This window comes from Oncorhynchus mykiss, chromosome 27 (genome assembly GCF_013265735.2).
Source record: "Oncorhynchus mykiss isolate Arlee chromosome 27, USDA_OmykA_1.1, whole genome shotgun sequence".
Classification (NCBI taxonomy): Eukaryota; Metazoa; Chordata; class Actinopteri; order Salmoniformes; family Salmonidae; genus Oncorhynchus; species Oncorhynchus mykiss.
Genome location: NC_048591.1, coordinates 14,337,595 through 14,354,865, shown reverse-complemented (window position 1 = coordinate 14,354,865; position 17,271 = coordinate 14,337,595). Strand labels below are relative to the sequence as shown.

The 17,271-nt window shown below is 44.9% G+C and overlaps 1 protein-coding gene and 1 pseudogene across 3 annotated transcripts in view; one reads left to right on the top strand and one right to left on the bottom strand.

Moving 5' to 3' along the window:
* The first annotated feature begins 183 nt into the window (after window positions 1-183).
* LOC110507079 lies at window positions 184-10,246 on the top strand (annotated as a pseudogene).
* A 127-nt stretch (window positions 10,247-10,373) lies between these two features.
* LOC110507624 (A-kinase anchor protein SPHKAP) overlaps window positions 10,374-17,271 on the bottom strand; it is an 82,438-nt gene continuing 75,540 nt past the window's right edge. For 2 of the 3 annotated variants that reach the window (XM_036964926.1, XM_021587725.2), the window contains exons 8-12: window positions 16,948-17,124; window positions 15,888-15,971; window positions 15,308-15,357; window positions 12,067-12,251; window positions 10,374-11,898 (exon numbers count right to left, since the gene is read on the bottom strand). In XM_036964926.1, coding sequence (XP_036820821.1) covers window positions 11,746-11,898; window positions 12,067-12,251; window positions 15,308-15,357; window positions 15,888-15,971; window positions 16,948-17,124 — 649 coding nt within the window. In that variant the 3' untranslated portion in view covers window positions 10,374-11,745. The remainder of the gene's footprint in view (window positions 11,899-12,066; window positions 12,252-15,307; window positions 15,358-15,887; window positions 15,972-16,947; window positions 17,125-17,271) is intronic. The other variant, XM_036964927.1, reaches the window with a different exon arrangement.

The window sequence follows — 17,271 nt, the reverse complement described above, 5'->3', positions numbered from 1 at the left end:
AATACCTCGTTCATTTGACTGTTCTTTTGTGAACTCTGCAAGTGTAACGAATCAAATTCTCTTCTCTCTTTCATGTTTTTTGTTTGTTCCCTCTCTCTCTCTTTCTCTCTCCCTCTCTCTTCCCCTCCCTCTCCCTCCCTCCTTCTCCCCCCCCCCCCCCCCCTTCTCTCTCCTTCCTCTCTCAGGGCCACTCAGCAGATATCATCTCCTTGTCGTTTAACACAGTGGGTGACCAGCTAGTCACTGGCTCCTTTGACCACACTGTTTCTCTGTGGGATGTTCCATCTGGGAGGTGAGTGCCCAAGTGTGTGTGTGTGTGTGTTTTTGCGCGTCCATCAATGTGTGTGTGTTTGCGTGTCTATCCATATGTGTGTGTGTGTATTTATGTGTCCATCCATGTGTGTGTGTGTGTGTGTTTACGTGTCCATCCATGTGCTTTTGTGTGTGTGTGTGTGTGTGTGTGTGTGTGTGTTTGCGTGTCCATCCATGTGTGTGTGTGTGTGTGTGTGTGTGTGTGTGTGTTTGTGTGTGTGTGTGTTTGCGTGTCCATCCATGTGTGTGAGTGTTCACGTGTCCATCCATGTGTATGAGTGTTCACGTGTCCATCCCATGTGTGTGTGTTTGCGTGTCCATTCATGCGTTTGTGTGTGTGTGTTTGCGTGTCCATCCATGTGCTTGTGTGTGTTCAAATCAAATTTATTTATATAGCCCTTCGTACATCAGCTGATATCTCAAAGTGCTGTACAGAAACCCAGCCTAAAACCCCAAACAGCGAGCAATGCAGGTGTAGAAGCACGGTGGCTAGGAAAAACTCCCTAGAAAGGCCAAAACCTAGGAAGAAACCTAGAGAGGAACCAGGCTATGTGGGGTGGCCAGTCCTCTTCTGGCTGTGCCGGGTGGAGATTATAACAAAACATGGTCAAGATGTTCAAATGTTCATAAATGACCAGCATGGTCGAATAATAATAAGGCAGAATAGTTGAAACTGGAGCAGCAGCACAGTCAGGTGGACTGGGGACAGCAAGGAGTCATCATGTCAGGTATTCCTGGGGCATGGTCCTAGGGCTCAGGTCCTCCGAGAGAGAGAAAGAAAGAGAGAATTAGAGAGAGCATATGTGGGATGGCCAGTCCTCTTCTGGCTGTGCCGGGTGGAGATTATAACAGAACATGGCCAAGATGTTCAAATGTTCATAAATGACCAGCATGGTCGAATAATAATAAGGCAGAACAGTTGAAACTGGAGCAGCAGCACAGCCAGGTGGACTGGGGACAGCAAGGAGTCATCATGTCAGGTAGTCCTGGGGCATGGTCCTAGGGCTCAGGTCCTCCGAGAGAGAGAAAGAGAGAAGGAGAGAATTAGAGAACGCACACTTAGATTCACACAGGACACCGAATAGGACAGGAGAAGTACTCCAGATATAACAAACTGACCCTAGCCCCCCGACACATAAACTACGGCAGCATAAATACTGGAGGCTGAGACAGGAGGGGTCAGGAGACACTGTGGCCCACTCCGAGGACACCCCAGGACAGGGCCAAACAGGAAGGATATAACCCCACCCACTTTGCCAAAGCACAGCCCCCACACCACTAGAGGGATATCTTCAACCACCAACTTCCACCATCCTGAGACAAGGCTGAGTATAGCCCACAAAGACCTCCGCCACGGCACAACCCAAGGGGGGGGGGGGGGGGGGCGCCAACCCAGACAGGATGACCACATCAGTGACTCAACCCACTCCTGGGCCAGACTACACTCAATCATATGACCCACTGAAGAGATGAGTCTTCAGTAGAGACTTAAAGGTTGAGACCGAGTTTGCGTCTCTGACATGGGTAGGCAGACCGTTCCATAAAAATGGAGCTCTATAGGAAAAAGCCCTGCCTCCAGGTGTTTGCTTAAAAATTATAGGGACAATTAGGAGGCCTGCGTCTTGTGACCGTAGCGTACGTGTAGGTATGTACGGCAGGACCAAATCAGAGAGATAGGTAGGAGCAAGCCCATGTAATGCTTTGTAGGTTAGCAGTAAAACCTTGAAATCAGCCCTTGCTTTGACAGGAAGCCAGTGTAGAGAGGCTAGCACTGGAGTAATATGATCAAATTCTTTGGTTCTAGTCAGGATTCTAGCAGCCGTATTTAGCACTAACTGAAGTTTATTTAGTGCTTTATCCGGGTAGCCGGAAAGTAGAGCATTGCAGTAGTCTAACCTGGAAGTGACAAAAGCATGGATTAATTTTTCTGCATCATTTTTGGACAGAAAGTTTCTGATTTTTGCAATGTTACGTAGATGGAAAAAAGCTGTCCTTGAAATGGTCTTGATGTGTTCTTCAAAAGAGAGATCAGGGTCCAGAGTAACGCCGAGGTCCTTCACAGTTTTATTTGAGACGACTGTACAACCATTAAGATTAATTGTCAGATTCAACAGAAGATCTCTTTGTTTCTTGGGACCTAGAACAAGCATCTCTGTTTTGTCCGAGTTTAAAAGTAGAAAGTTTGCAGCCATCCACTTCCTTATGTCTGAAACACATTCTTCTAGCAAGGGCAATTTTGGGGCTTCACCATGTTTAATTGAAATGTACAGCTGTGTGTCATCCGCATAGCAGTGAAAGTTAACATTATGTTTTCGAATAACATCCCCAAGAGGTAAAATATATAGTGAAAACAATAGTGGTCCTAAAACGGAACCTTGAGGAACACCGAAATTTGCAGTTGATTTGTCAGAGGACAAACCATTCACAGAGACAAACTGATATCTTTCCGACAGATAAGATCTAAACCAGGCCAGAACTTGTCCGTGTAGACCAATTTGGGTTTCCAATCTCTCCAAAAGAATGTGGTGATCGATGGTATCAAAAGCAGCACTAAGGTCTAGGAGCACGAGGACAGATGCAGAGCCTCGGTCCGATGCCATTAAAATGTAATTTACCACCTTCACAGGTGCCGTCTCAGTGCTATGATGGGGTCTAAAACCAGACTGAAGCATTTCGTATACATTGTTTGTCTTCAGGAAGGCAGTGAGTTGTTGCACTGTGTGTTCACGTGTCCATCCATGTGTGAGTGTTCACGTGTCCATCCATGTGTGTGAGTGTTCACGTGTCCATCCATGTGTGTGAGTGTTCACGTGTCCATCCATGTGTGTGTGTGTTCACTTGTCCATCCATGTGTGTGAGTGTTCACGTGTCCATCCATGTGTGTGTGTGTTCACGTGTCCATCCATGTGTGTGAGTGTTCACGTGTCCATCCATGTGTGTGTGTGTTTGCGTGTCCATTCATGCATTTGTGTGTATGTGTGTGTTTGCGTGTCCATCCATGTGTGTCTTACAATCAAATCAAATCAAATTGTATTTGTCACATGCGCCGAATACAACAGGTGTGAAATGCTTACTTACAAGCCCTTAACCAACAATCCAGTTTTAAGAAATAGAGTTAATAAAATATTTACTAAATAAACAAAAGTTTTAAAAAATCTAATCAATCACAAGGTAACGCAAGACATTTACATAACAATAACGAGGCTACATACAGGGGTTACCGGTACCGACTCAATGTGCGGTGGTACATGCACAGATAATAAACAGTGAATAGTAGGGAGTGTAAACACATGGGGGGGTTATGTAAATAGTCTGGGTGACCATTTGATTAGTTTAGTTGCTCAGCAGTCTTATGGCTTGTGGTTAGAAGCTGTTAAGGTGCCTTTTTGACTTGCCGCTCCAGTACCGCTTGCCGTGCAGAGGCAGAGAGAACAGTCTATGATTTGGGTGACTGGAGTCCACCTCTGACACCGTCTAGTATATAGGTCCTGGATGTCAGGAAGCTTGGCCCCAGTGATGTACTGGGCCATACGCACTACCCTGTAGCACCTTACGGTCAGATGCTGAGCAGTTGCCGTACCAGGCGGTAATGCAATCGGACAGGATGCTCTCGATGGTGCAGCTGTAGAACTTTTTGAGGATCTGGGGATCCATGCCAAATCTTTTCAGTCTCCTGAGGGGGAATAGTTGTTGTCATGCCCTCTTCACAACTGTCTTGGTGTGTTTGGACCATGATAGTTTGTTGGTGATGTGGACACCAAGGAACTTGAAACTCTCGACTCGCTCCACTTCAGTCCCGTCGATGTTAATGTAGTCCACAATCATCTCCTTTGTCTTGCTCACAAATGAGAGAGAGGTTGTTATCCTGGCACCACACTGCCAGGTCTCTGACCTCCTCCCTATAGGCTGTCTAATCATTGTCAGTGATCAGGCCTACCACTGCTGTGTCATCAGCAAATTTAATAATGGTGTTGGAGTTATGCTTGGCCACGCAGTCGTGGGTGAACAGGCAGTATAGGAGGGGACTAAGCACGCTCCCCTGAGGGGGGCAGATGTGTTGTTACCTACCCTTACCACCTGGGGTGGCCCGTCAGGAAGTCCAGGAACCAGTTGCAGAGGGAAGTGTTTAGTCCCAGGGTCCTTAGCTTAGTGATGAGCTTTGTGGGCGCTATGGCGTTGAACGCTAAACTGTAGTCAATGAACAGCATTCTCACATAGGTGTTCCTTTTGTCCAGGTGGGAAAGGGCAGTGTTTGCGTGTCCATCGGTGTGTGTGTGTGTGTGTGTGTGTGTGTGTGTGTGTGCGTGTCCATCCATGTGTTTGTGTCATTGTCTAACCACCATTACCGCCCTACTGTCATTCTACCAGGCGTGTCCACACACTGATAGGTCACAGAGGGGAGATAAGCAGTGTTCAGTTTGACTGGGACTGCTCCCTTCTCATCACCGGCTCCATGGACAAAAGCAGTAGGGTTAGCTCACATCCTCTCTCTCTTTCTCTCTCTTTCTCTAGTAGTCTCCTATCACTTAAGCTCTGCATCTTTTTAAAAGGAAATTTAAATCCTTTCATTATTCCAAGATGAGTCACGTTTTCTGGGTAGTCGTGTGAATTATTCACATGGCTGCATTCTTGAAGAGGAGATTGTGAAGAGGGAAAACACAACCATTGTGTTGTTAGAGCGCTAACCAAGCTGGTTGTTTTTGTTAAAGGTTTTAAAAATAGATGCATTAACATTTGACATTTTGCCAGTGTGTGTGTTTGTGCGTGTGTCTGTGTGTGTGTGTTTGTGAATGCCTATGTGCGCGTGTGTGTGTGCTTATGTGTGTGCACGTGTGTGTTTGTGTCCTTACAGTATGTGTTTGTGTACCGGAATGTGTGCGTGTGTCTCTGCTTCCCCAGGTGTGGGAGGCAGCGTGTGGGAAGTGAATGGCCACACTAGCAGGCCATGAAGACGAGGTGCTGGATGTGTGTTTGTGTACCGGAATGTGTGCGTGTGTCTCTTCTTCCCCAGGTGTGGGAGGCAGCGTGTGGGAAGTGAATGGCCACACTAGCAGGCCATGAAGACGAGGTGCTGGATGTGTGTTTCGACTACACCGGTCAACTCATAGCCACTGCCTCGGCTGACGGTACGACCACAGAGATACAGTACACCGTATATCATACTAATGGTGTTCTATTTAATTATGGGGTACCTCTACCTCTGCTGTTTCCATGACTGTCAATACAAAGTTCCTGTATTCAACAATCTCCCAGGCACTGAACAATTATATCCGTACTGTACCCAGACACCCCCATTCCACACTGTCATGCCAACCCAGATCTGTGGTGTCTTGAAAATTAATTTTTCACATTGTCCTTTCCAGCACAGTTCCGGCAACTATGGTGTATGACTAACCAGGCCAGCCCAACTGAGTTCATTTTATTTTAAGGTTAAACTTCATCTTCGCTCAAGCAATACCACCGGATGTTTTGAGAAATCAAGATTTCCCCTGACACTTAGGCACAGCGAGAATGTCCAGCGCTGCCAGACTGGAGGGCCACGAGGGAGAGATACCCAAGGTGAGTCGCCGAGACAGGTAATGGTTCAAACGGGATCCAAAATGGCCCCTCTCTCTCTCTCGCTCTGTCTCTTTGTCTGCCTCGGAGCATCCGTCAGACTCACAAGGGTACAGGACTGGACAGGAGGGATGAGGACGGCGGTCCTCTTGCCGGGGGGGGGATGTTTCTACCTCCTGTTACTGATTCTCGTGTCAGTTTCTAGGTCAACCACGTCTCGACGATGACATAGAGAGACGTGACCCTGAAGGTGTGTGTCCCTCAGGCCAGAGCTTTCCAGAAACATCCGGGCCCATCTGACCTGCTCTATATACAGGCTGATTCCTGGTCTACCTGTGATTCCCCCTTCCCCTTGTGGTCTCATTTGATTGGCACTTTTAATTTGCTCTTGTCTCAGTTTCCTATAGAGTCATACCTTGAGCGCTTTAATATCACACTTTGGTTGTTTTATTAACCAATCACCATAGCACAGTCTGCCCCTGCTCACTGTGTAACTGCGTTAGCCACGGCTGTATAGAACCACATGTGACCTGGGCCTGTGTTGTAGGTGACCCAGCTGTAACCTGAATGTGTGTGTGATTTTATCAGGCCATCTGCCATTTGACAGTTCTGCCAGTGTACGTTTGTGTGTGTATGTGCATATTTGTTAGTGTGTGTGTGTGTGTGTGTGTGTGTGTGCGCACATGCCTGCATGCTGTGTGTGTATGTGTACGTGTTTGTCGCTCGTAGCCACAGCCACTAGGGGGTCTGATTTAGACGTAGGAAAAGTATGCCTTTCCTACACACACCTTTCCTACACACACCTTTCCTACACACACCTTTCCTACACACACCTTTCCTACACACACCTTTCCTACGCGCACCTTTCCTACACACACCTTTCCTACACACACCTTTCCTACACACACCTTTCCTACACACTTCTCAATAGTTGGTATTCAGACTTACCTTATGCAGATGTGTAATGGACTTTGCAGGCGTGGTTAACATTTATTAAACTGCTGGAAACCCTCCCACTTGCTGGCCAACCATTTTCCTCGTGTTTTCATTCAATAGAATGTTCAGTACATTCCTCTAAATCCATCCCTTTGTACCTTTAACTACAATTTTCTTGACAGAGTCACTAGAACATATGGAGGGAAGGTTCAGAATACTAGGGTACGATGAAAGAAAGCCTTGTAAACACACTCATATTCATCTCCTTTTCAGCACCAGTTGGTAGATTTAAAAATATGTGTATATTATATTAATACTTGTATACTAAGGGTTAGGAAAGTATTTATGGATAATACAAAAACAGCTTTGGAGAGCCTTTATGCACGTAATATATTAGTGAATAAATAAATACATCTTTAGATCTACCCTAATAATCCTTATTCATCAGTCCAGTCATTGTGAAGCAGGCTCCAGGTTTAAACTGCTACATACGGTCTGCGTTCCATCATTATTCAAATGTCCCAAATGATTGCACAATTTGTAATCCGTTTGGCCTAATATACCGTAATCCACTATTGTTAGCGATGCTCAGGAACAACCATACAAACGTGACAGACGAAAGAAATGCTAAATGTAAGGAAAGTAACACTAAAGTCAGTGTATGTGGGTATAACTGACGGTGGCTACCGATAGTGACTAATATTTAACATGAAACAAATGGTCAAAAATACAGAGAAACATCTAGGCATATAATTAGAACATTCTGGAAATCATATGGTCTCCAAATGTCATCCCAAATTATAAGGCCAGCATTTCATAAAGTTCACTGTGGAAAAGTTAATATACTGTGCATTTAGTGACTTACAAGAATAATTAGTGATAATGCCTTGCTGAAGGACACATCAACAGATTTTTCACCTAGTCGTGTAGAGGAATTGAACCAGCAACCTTTTGGTTACAGACCCAACACTCTTCACCACTAGGCTACCTGCCATTATTTCAAAGTGCTTTAGTTTGCTGCCATATGACTGGTTTAACATTTGGCGCCAACGACCATGAAGTAAAATATATCTTAAAGAACGACCTTATTCATCATTTCATTGCGCGTAAAGGTGGTGGAATTATGAGGGAGTCAAGGTCAGAATACGGCGCATCTGAAACCTCCACCAAATTTGTTTTATTTGATCTCCAGCCCTAACGAATAAGGGGTGAAGAACATGTTATTCTCATGCTTAAATTCAAGGTCAGAATACGCTTAGAGAGAAAAGTGCATAAAAAGTGAATTATGTTCAATTTAGGCGCTCTAAACTCAGGTTGCAATTCCACCCTAGCTGCCTCATTGGGCTGCCTGTCTTGTGTCTGTTTACTGAAAGCCATCAGGGCCCAGCCTCGGTAATAGGCTGGAAGGAGAATGATTTCACAGGATTATGACACTCATCTCCCCCTAACAGGACACCTCTCTCCCCTCCCTCCGCCTTCTAACCGCTCTGTCAATATCTTTTTTCATCACTCTCTCCCACTATTTCTCTCTGTCGGTCGCTGTTTTAATTCCATTCTAACTTCCACTGTCGTCCCTCCATCTCCCTCTCCCCCACTCTTTGTTGTTTCTTTCTTCCTCTCATTACGAGGGAGGGACCAGATTTTTCTAAAAGGTCCAATGCAACCGTTTTTATTTTAATATTAAATCATTTCTGGGTAACAATGAAGTACCTTACTGTGATTGTTTTCAATTAAAATGGTCAACAATTGTTAGCAAGGAGCAATTTCTCAAGCAATAATTTGAGTGGGGAAAACAAATGAAAAACGAGCTGATTTTTGCAGAGGTTTGGAACTATCTTATTGGTCTATTAACTAATTAACCACCTGGTGATGTCACCAGGCAGGCCAAAACTCCATCCCACCAAAACAGGCTGAAATTTCAGGCGGTCTTTTTCAAACAGCCCTTATACTAAAAGGCCATTATCATCATTTTAACAATTTCACGGGATTATTCAAACGCCATAGTGTGAAAATATATATCATTTTTTTCTGCACTGGGCCATTAAATTAAAAATCATATCTGTAGAATGAATTTCATAGAACCAAATGCTGCTAAATAAATGAATTGTTTTGTTGATTAAATATGCAGGAACAAATTTAAAAGAGTAATTGATATGGAATGTAATTATCTCAACAGAATCCGTGTGGGTCTACTCATGACCATTCAGTTATTCCATCTTCTTCTGCCTCATCTTTCTTTCTCTTCTCTTTTTCCTCTCTCTTTTCACCACTCTCTTCCCTCGTGTCCTCTTTTCTCAAAATTGTACACCTCTGTGCTCTCGTTCTCTCCTCCATGCTCCTCCTCTTTGATCCCCCTCATCTCTCTCTCTCTCACACACTTTACTTTTATGGCAATGCAGAGCCAGCATCATTTAACCATCCCAGCCCCATGTTCATTTCTTCACCTCACTGTGTGTGCTTGTCGATCTCTCTGAAGTCTGTGTATCTGTTCCATCAGAATCATTCCTCCATAGGAAATACCTGCTCCATGTACAGTTAATAACCTTTTAAGAATAGAGTGCTGATGTGCTGTCAATTTCAACCTCCTCTTCTCCTCCCTTGCAGATCTGTTTTAACGCTCAACGCTCTGTCGGCCAGCGCTGACACGATGGCTCGCCTGTGGGATGTCCAGTCTGGCGTCTATCTTCAGGTCATGGAGGGACACACGGACGAGATCTTCTCCTCCGCCTTCAACTACGAGGGTGACACCATCACAGGTAATATGCACCCTCTGTCAGGGCTGGGGTCAGTTCCATTTCAAATCAGCATTGAGTTAGCAAAATTTGCCTGAAATGGAATTGAGCCCAACCCTGGCCTCTATATAATCATACCTAGTTCAAATGCAAAGACGCCATTGCAAGCTCTTCACAGCCAAACAAGCATTATTTTTTATCCACTCACAAGCACTTTATCAAAGTTCAAATGAACAGACCACAGCTGGATGAGGTGAGCTTCTGTCTCCTTTTCAACCACCTGTCCCTGTTTTCTCTCTGCTGCAGGCAGCAAGGACAACACCTGTCGCTGACCCGTCCTACGGTCAGTAGATTGTGTGAGGAAGGGAAGGCCATCTGGACAGGTGACTCCAGTCTGACTACTGATGTCCATCCCCCAACAAGAAGATGACTCCAACAATGCCTTGTCTGAAGATGCCCTTCCCCGGAAGTTATCACTGACACAATGTATGTGACCTTCTAGTTTCTGTGGAGTAAGATTCAGTAGACCGGATAGCTTTGGTGAGTTACTATGGTCCCACTGTCATTTTACTATGTAGCACTGTAGACAGACAGTTTAGCGCAGTGTGTGCGTCCCAAATGGCACCCAATCCCTATTAAGTGCACTACTTTTGAGCAGGGCCTATAGAGCTTTTCAGCCTGCATTCACCAGTTAGGATTTGACCTGGACTGGTCACTTTGGTCCTCTGTCATGTTCAGTGTTGATAATCAGTGTTTATTTGTGTGTTGATTGGAGAATGGGCTGGACGGAAGAATGTTTTCTGTACCCATCTTTTCCTCAATAAAAACTATTCATGCTCACATATTACATTAATTTATTGATCTCAAAAGATGAAGATACATTCAATTTCTACAGCAACAGAGTTGAATTGTGTGCTTTATAATGCCGACGATTTAACACTAGAGTACCACTACGCAGATAAAACCTGACAAACCAGATTCACGTACAAATTAGACATTAAACCTTCTTTGTCTTTCTGAAAGTAGTAAAAATGAAATGATGGAGAGCAGTCTTTCTACCCCAAGGTGAAGCAGTTCAAGAATCTACAATATGTACACCTATCCAAAGTAAACAATTCTCAAAGAACATGAAGAACTACAGATAACTTACTTAAGAACGATAGATAACATGAAGAATGACAGATAACTTAAGCAGTAACAAAGTTACAATAGAAGTAGACAATGTTGGCCAATGTAAACGACAACTGTCATCTGGGTCCGTATTCACAAAGCATTTCAGATTAGGAGGGCTGATATAGGATCAGTTTTGTATTTTAGATCATAATAAATATGATTACCAGGATGGGAGGGGGGGGGGGGGGGGGGGGGGGGGGGGGGGGGTCTCATCCTAGATCAGCACTCCTGCCCTGAGATGCTTTGTGAATACAGGCTCTGGGCAACTGTCAAGCGTAGTACTGCTCACCTATGTTGATCTCAGCAAAGCCAAACTGCAACGATGGCTGCTGCCTGACAGTCTCATCAAGATAGCTACTGTACATTAAAACATCACCTGGTGTCTTTTTGAGTTCGTTGGGTTGAGGGAATGGGGTACAGGGTTTTATTGGTGCCTTGTTTGTGTTTATGTGTAATAAATACATAATTTATAAATTAACACATCGGATTGTGAAAACGTAATGTATAGGATATATAACAACGAAAGGAATACCAATTCTGCAGGCAAGAAATCTCAGATGGCTGATTTGTTTGCACTAAATAAATAAGGCCTACATCCCAAACTGATGCTGGGTTTTCCTTGTTTTCGTCTAACTAGGGACCGTACATCAGAAAATGAGAAACATGCTTATCTTATTAAAGGGAGACATGTCTGCTCACTGCACCCTAATGAAAGTCCTCAGTCCCATAGCCAGTCCTATAAGAGGGTGTGTAATATCACAGGTGTGATGAATTTTTAGCCTGAAAGTCTGACCTGTTTGTGCGTCAGCCAAATCTTTTAGCATTCCTTGTCATGGCTTACATCACAATTAATGAAAGAGGAATTGGCTAAAGCACAAACAAATCTGGCTACCAGGCTAGGGGTTTTTCATGATTCACACATGCGCTGAGAAACACTACGCTTGATGGTTGGGTTTGATGCATTGGGCGTACACAGTTGGAGACATTAGCTGGTGTGTGTGTGTGTGTTTGTGTAGATGGGGGGTGTTGGCAGAGCCTAGTGGGTCTCCAGTAGCCAGTCAAACAGGCTGGACAGAGAGCTGCCTCCGTCCTCCTCTTCCTGGTGGAGCTTACAGAACTGGATGACAGCGTTGAAGAGATCTCCGATCCTCCATGCCTTCTGAGACACCAGCTGCAACACCCTCTGGAACTGAGACATCACACTTAGCCAGATTACCATGCTCCTTGTGCACTGCAGACATGCAGATAAGAGTACAACACACACACACACACACACACACACACACATACACACACACACACACACACACGGGCATAATCAGATCCTGTGTAACAGGATGTACTGTGCTGTACCCACCTTTGATGTCCTCCTGTCTTTACACTTCCTGAAGTAGACGGCATGCAGGCCCAGCTCGGAGGCAGCGATCCACTGCAGGGCCAAGCGCAGCTCTGAGTCCACACACTCTGGATCCAAGTCGCAGTTGACCACTAGAAGCTCCCTGTGGCTGCTACTGTCCACTACTGGCCGCAGTGAGATGCCCTCTGCAACACACACAGGAAATACATCACGCCAACTTTCTGTGCATCAAGCTAACTTGTACATCAAGCTGACCTGTAGTTTCAATGCCAAAGCTACGTTGAGGTCTGATGGCACATTGGATGGATCTGGCACCAAATAGGTTCAAGATAGGTTGGGTAAGGAGGGCTTGATACCATCAGTGTTGGGGAGTAGTGAAATACATTTAGGTAAACTATTTAATTACATTTTTCAGTAGCTTGGTGGTAGTTCAACTAAATGAAATCTTGGTAGTGTTTTTTGCCATATGTAACTACTGGAACTGCACACCTGCAAAAATACAATATGGGTGAAGTAGACAGAATCTTTTTCGGGCATCAGACCTGCCTAATTCTCACTTGAAATACTTGTTGTGTGGCTAATTCTCACTTTGTCTTTAATAGGCTAAATGACACATTCTGTTACCATCTAACTCCAGAGGGATCTGTTCTTGCAATTTGTAGTCAATGACATTTCAGATATAGAATTTTTCACAATGTAGTTTGGATGTAGTGAACTACTTTTTCAAGTAACTTTCGTTAAGTAAGCTACAGTTGAAGTCGGAAGTTTACATACACTTAGGTTGGAGTCATTAAAACTTGTTTTTCAACCACTCCACAAATGTCTTGTTAACAAACTATAGTTTTGGCAAGTCTGTTAGGACATCTACTTTGTGCATGACACAAGTAATTTTTCCAACAATTGTTTACAGACAGATTATTTCACTTATAATTCACTGTAACACAATTCCAGTGGGTCAGAAGTTAAACTAAGTTGACTGTGCCTTTAAACAGCTTGGAAAATTCCAGAAAATGATGTCATGTCTTTAGAAGCTTCTGTTAGGCTAATTTACATATTTTGAGTAAATTGGAGGTGTAGCTGTGGATTTATTTCAAGGCCTACCTTCAAACTCAGTGCCTCTTTGCTTGACATGAGAAAATCAAAAGAAATCAGCCAAGACCTCAGAAAAAAATGGTATGCCTCCACAAGTCTGATTCATCCTTGGGAGCAATTTCCAAACACCTGAAGGTACCACATTCATCTGTACAAACAATAGTACGTAAGTATAAACACCATGGGACCACGCAGCCGTCATACCCCTCAGGAAGGAGATGCATTCTGTCTCCTAGAGATGAATGTACTTTGGTGCGAAAAGTGCAAATCAATCCCAGAACAACAGCAAGGATCTTGTGAAGATGCTGGAGGAAACAGGTACAAAAATATCTATATCAACAGTAAAATGAGCCCTATATCGACAGCAAGAAAGAAGCCACTGCTCCAAAACCGGCATCAAAAACCCAGACTACGGTTTGTAACTGCACATGGGGACAAAGATCGTACTTTTTGGAGAAATGTCCTTTGGTCTGTTGAATCAAAAATAGAACTATTTGGCCATAATGACCATCGTTGTGTTTGGAGGAAAAAGGGGGAGGCTTGCAAGCCGATGAACACCATCCCAACCGTGAAGCACGGGGTTGGCAGCATCATGTTGTGGGGCTGTTTTGCTGCAGGAGGGACTGGTGCACTTCACAAAATAGATGGCATCATGAGGAAAGAAAATTATGTGGATATATTGAAGCAACATCTCAAGACATCAGTCAGGAAGTTAAAGCTTGGTTGCAAATGGGTCTTCCAAATGGACAATGACCCCAAGCAGACTTCCATAATTGTGTCGAAATGGCTTAAGGACAACAAAGTCAAGGTATTGGAGTGGCCATCACAAAGCCCTGACCTCAATCCCATAAAAAAATGTGTGGGTGCAGAACTGAAAAAGCGTGTGTGAGCAAGGAGGCTCACACACATAACCTGATTCAGTTACACCAGCTCTGTCAGGAATGGATTCACCCAACTTATTATGGGAAGCGTTTGACCCAAATTAAACAATTTAAAGGCATTGCCTTAAACTTCTTTTAAAACATTTTTTTTTTACCCCTTTTTCTCCCCAATTTCGTGGTATCCAATTGTTGTAGTAGCTACTATCTTGTCTCATCGCTACAACTCCCGTACGGGCTCAGGAGAGCCATGCGTCCTCCGATACACAACCCAACCAGCCGCACTGCTTCTTAACACAGCACGCCTCCAACCCGGAAGCCAGCCACACCAATGTGTCAGAGGCTATACTGTGCACCTGGCAACCTTGGTTAGCACGCACTGCACCCTGCCCACCACAGGAGTCACTGGTGCACGATGAGTCAAGGACATCCCTACCGACCAAGCCCTCCCTAACCCAGACTAGGCCAATTGTGCATCGCCCCACAGACCTCCCGGTCGCGGCCAGTTATGACAGAGCCTGGGCGCGAACCCAGGGACTCTGATGGCACAGCTGGCGCTGCAGTACAGCACCCTTAACCACTGCGCCACCCGGGAGGCCTTGCGTATGTAAACTTCTGACCCACTGGGAATGTGATGAAAGAAATAAAAGCTGAAATAAATCGTTCTCTCTACTATTATTCTGACATTTCATATTCTTAAAATAAAGTGGTGATCCTAACTGACCTAAAACAGGGAATATTTACTCAGATTAAATTCCTGAATTGTTAAAAACTGAGTTTTTGGCTAAGCTGTATGTAAACTTCCGACTTCAACTGTATATTTTGCTTAAGGGTAGCTTAACTTCTTCCAGTGTGAAGTACTTCGTAGCTTGGTAAACTGTATTTTCAGAGTAGCTTCCACAACACTATACTGTTATATTGACCTAAAATGATTAAGTGGCAGCACTGCAGAGATAAAGCAGTGATATATTTACCATTTCGACATTTGAAGCTCCAGTATCTGGGGAATTAGTCACACCAAGTAGCTAAAGATAGATAATGTGAGTGACTTCTACACTACTCCGTGTGTAGAGATCTTACAGTGAAGAGGTTGAATAGAGGTTATCGCAAAGACGAATGAGAACAAAGATGAGACAGTAGGGGAGACAGCGAGAGTTGAGTTTTTGAGTTTCCTTTGTGACATATAATGTAGACAGTAATGACATGGAACTGAGACAGTGTGATGTAGTGTGTGTGTGTGTGTATGACTCAGACAGGGTGACGCTACTCACCGTCTACGTTCTCCTTGCTCTCCCTTAGGTGACCCTTGTCTGCCTCCTCACTGAGAACAGAGAGCATGACCATTAAGACAATACAGTAGGTCGCGTTCAGATTCTCACTTTCTTCCCTTAGGACAGATTTACTAAGCATCTGTTTTTTTCAGTAAGGGATAACTGATAATAGACCAAAAACAAAGAAACATGTATCATTTTGCACCTTCCTATTGACCTTTCTCCTTACCTTTTTGTTCTGTCCTGAATGTTTCATTTCCTTTATAAAAAAATAGGTGCAAACGCTTAGTTCATCTAGCTGTAAGTGTGAACTTATTCCCTGTCATGGATTTAAAAACAGTTAATTAGTGTGTGCATGGGGTAGGTAGCCGGATGTAGCATCCACCACATTTCCTACATCGGTTGATCTTTTCATGAGTTGGAGTGAACAAGTACACACTTCATAAACAGGGTAGAGACTAGAGAGAGAATCAGACTGGAGCCTATGAGACTACATTCTCCTGTTCAAAGGGCCTTGTTCAAAGCCTCAGCACTGTGTTGTAGGAGTGTTGTTTGCATGTCATTAGGAGTTATCAGTTACCTGTTCACTGTGCTCTGACTGGGGATGTCAGACAAGCCCTCCAAGTCTGCCAGACCCAGGCTAGACGTGCTGCTGTTCCCGTTCCTGCAAATCCAAACAGAACTAAAACTCATATCCTGTCTCTTGAAAGGCGACACGATCAGTGACTTGTGAATGGAACAATAAGGAGCTGCGGTGAAGCGAGCAATGTTGTTCATTAGCTGGTGATTAACATAGAAACCGCAGCTGCAGCTGATCAAGATGGCTGGGCTGGAAGAGAGAGCCTGACTGGCAATGAGCCCTTCCTTGTGGAGATGAGGGATGTGGAAAGATTGAGCAGTTGGGCGGAGTGGGCGACCATGTCCAGTGGCAGCAGTGTCACCGTGGAGTTAATCGGGGATGATGTGGTCAGGAAGGCAATAGCCACCAGGTGTTCGTTTATGCCACAGCTGTCTATGCTGGCAGGTAAAAGCGGCAAGCAGCACACATTTCATCACCACTACTGCCAAGCTGAAGCCAACCAGCCACACAGCCCTCCTCCTAGTCCTCTGGAGCCTAGAAACGTATCCACCCCACTCTTTGTTATCTATACCCTGGTCTCATTTCTCCTGGCTTAGAGGAATGGCAGTAATAGACTTACTACCTCAGGTTTTTGGCTTGGCTGTGTCAGTATGAGGCTAGCTAGTGGAACTGAGAAATGGCACTACAGTCGCAGAAGCAGGGAATGATAAAGCTAATGTTCTGTGGGCCTTTAATGTGTGAGAAGCAGTGTGACGCCATACCTATGCTACTGCGGCTGCAGCGCAGGCTGCAGGCCCCCAGAGCTCTACACCACGCTGGCTCTGGAGTGGGGCTCAGTGCACTAGGTGAGCTCTCTACCAGTGAGAGGAAAGCCCCCGAGCATACAGCTATTCCACTGAAGCCGCAAGAGCCGAAGACTGGCACGGGACAGCAAAGAGTGAGTGTGAGCAGCAATGGGCTGATGAGAGGGCGACGGACGGCGAGGGCAGTAGTAGCGGTAGGAGCGCTCGGAGCAGTGCATGATGGGACGGAGCAGCAGTTGGTTGCTAAGGTTACTGACCCCTCGCTCAGCTGGATAAAACTACTGGTCTCCTCGTGGGGGTCGTCATCGGGGGCGATCTGGGACCAGCTTCCTGAACTGTCCTCACTGCTAGCACTCAGAGAGCGTTTGTTTTGCTCACCTACAGTGGGTACTGCAGCGGCCGCAGAGGGCACTGCGGTCCTGTCTCTCTCACAGCTGGGGAAAGCAAACAGCAGGGTCACCTACTGTATACACTCTTAGAAAAATGATTCATAAAGCGGTTCATAAAGTAAACCTTTAATGGTTCTAGTTAGCCATTTTGTTCTAAGAGTGTACATACGATGTGATAGGCTGGAAGACTGG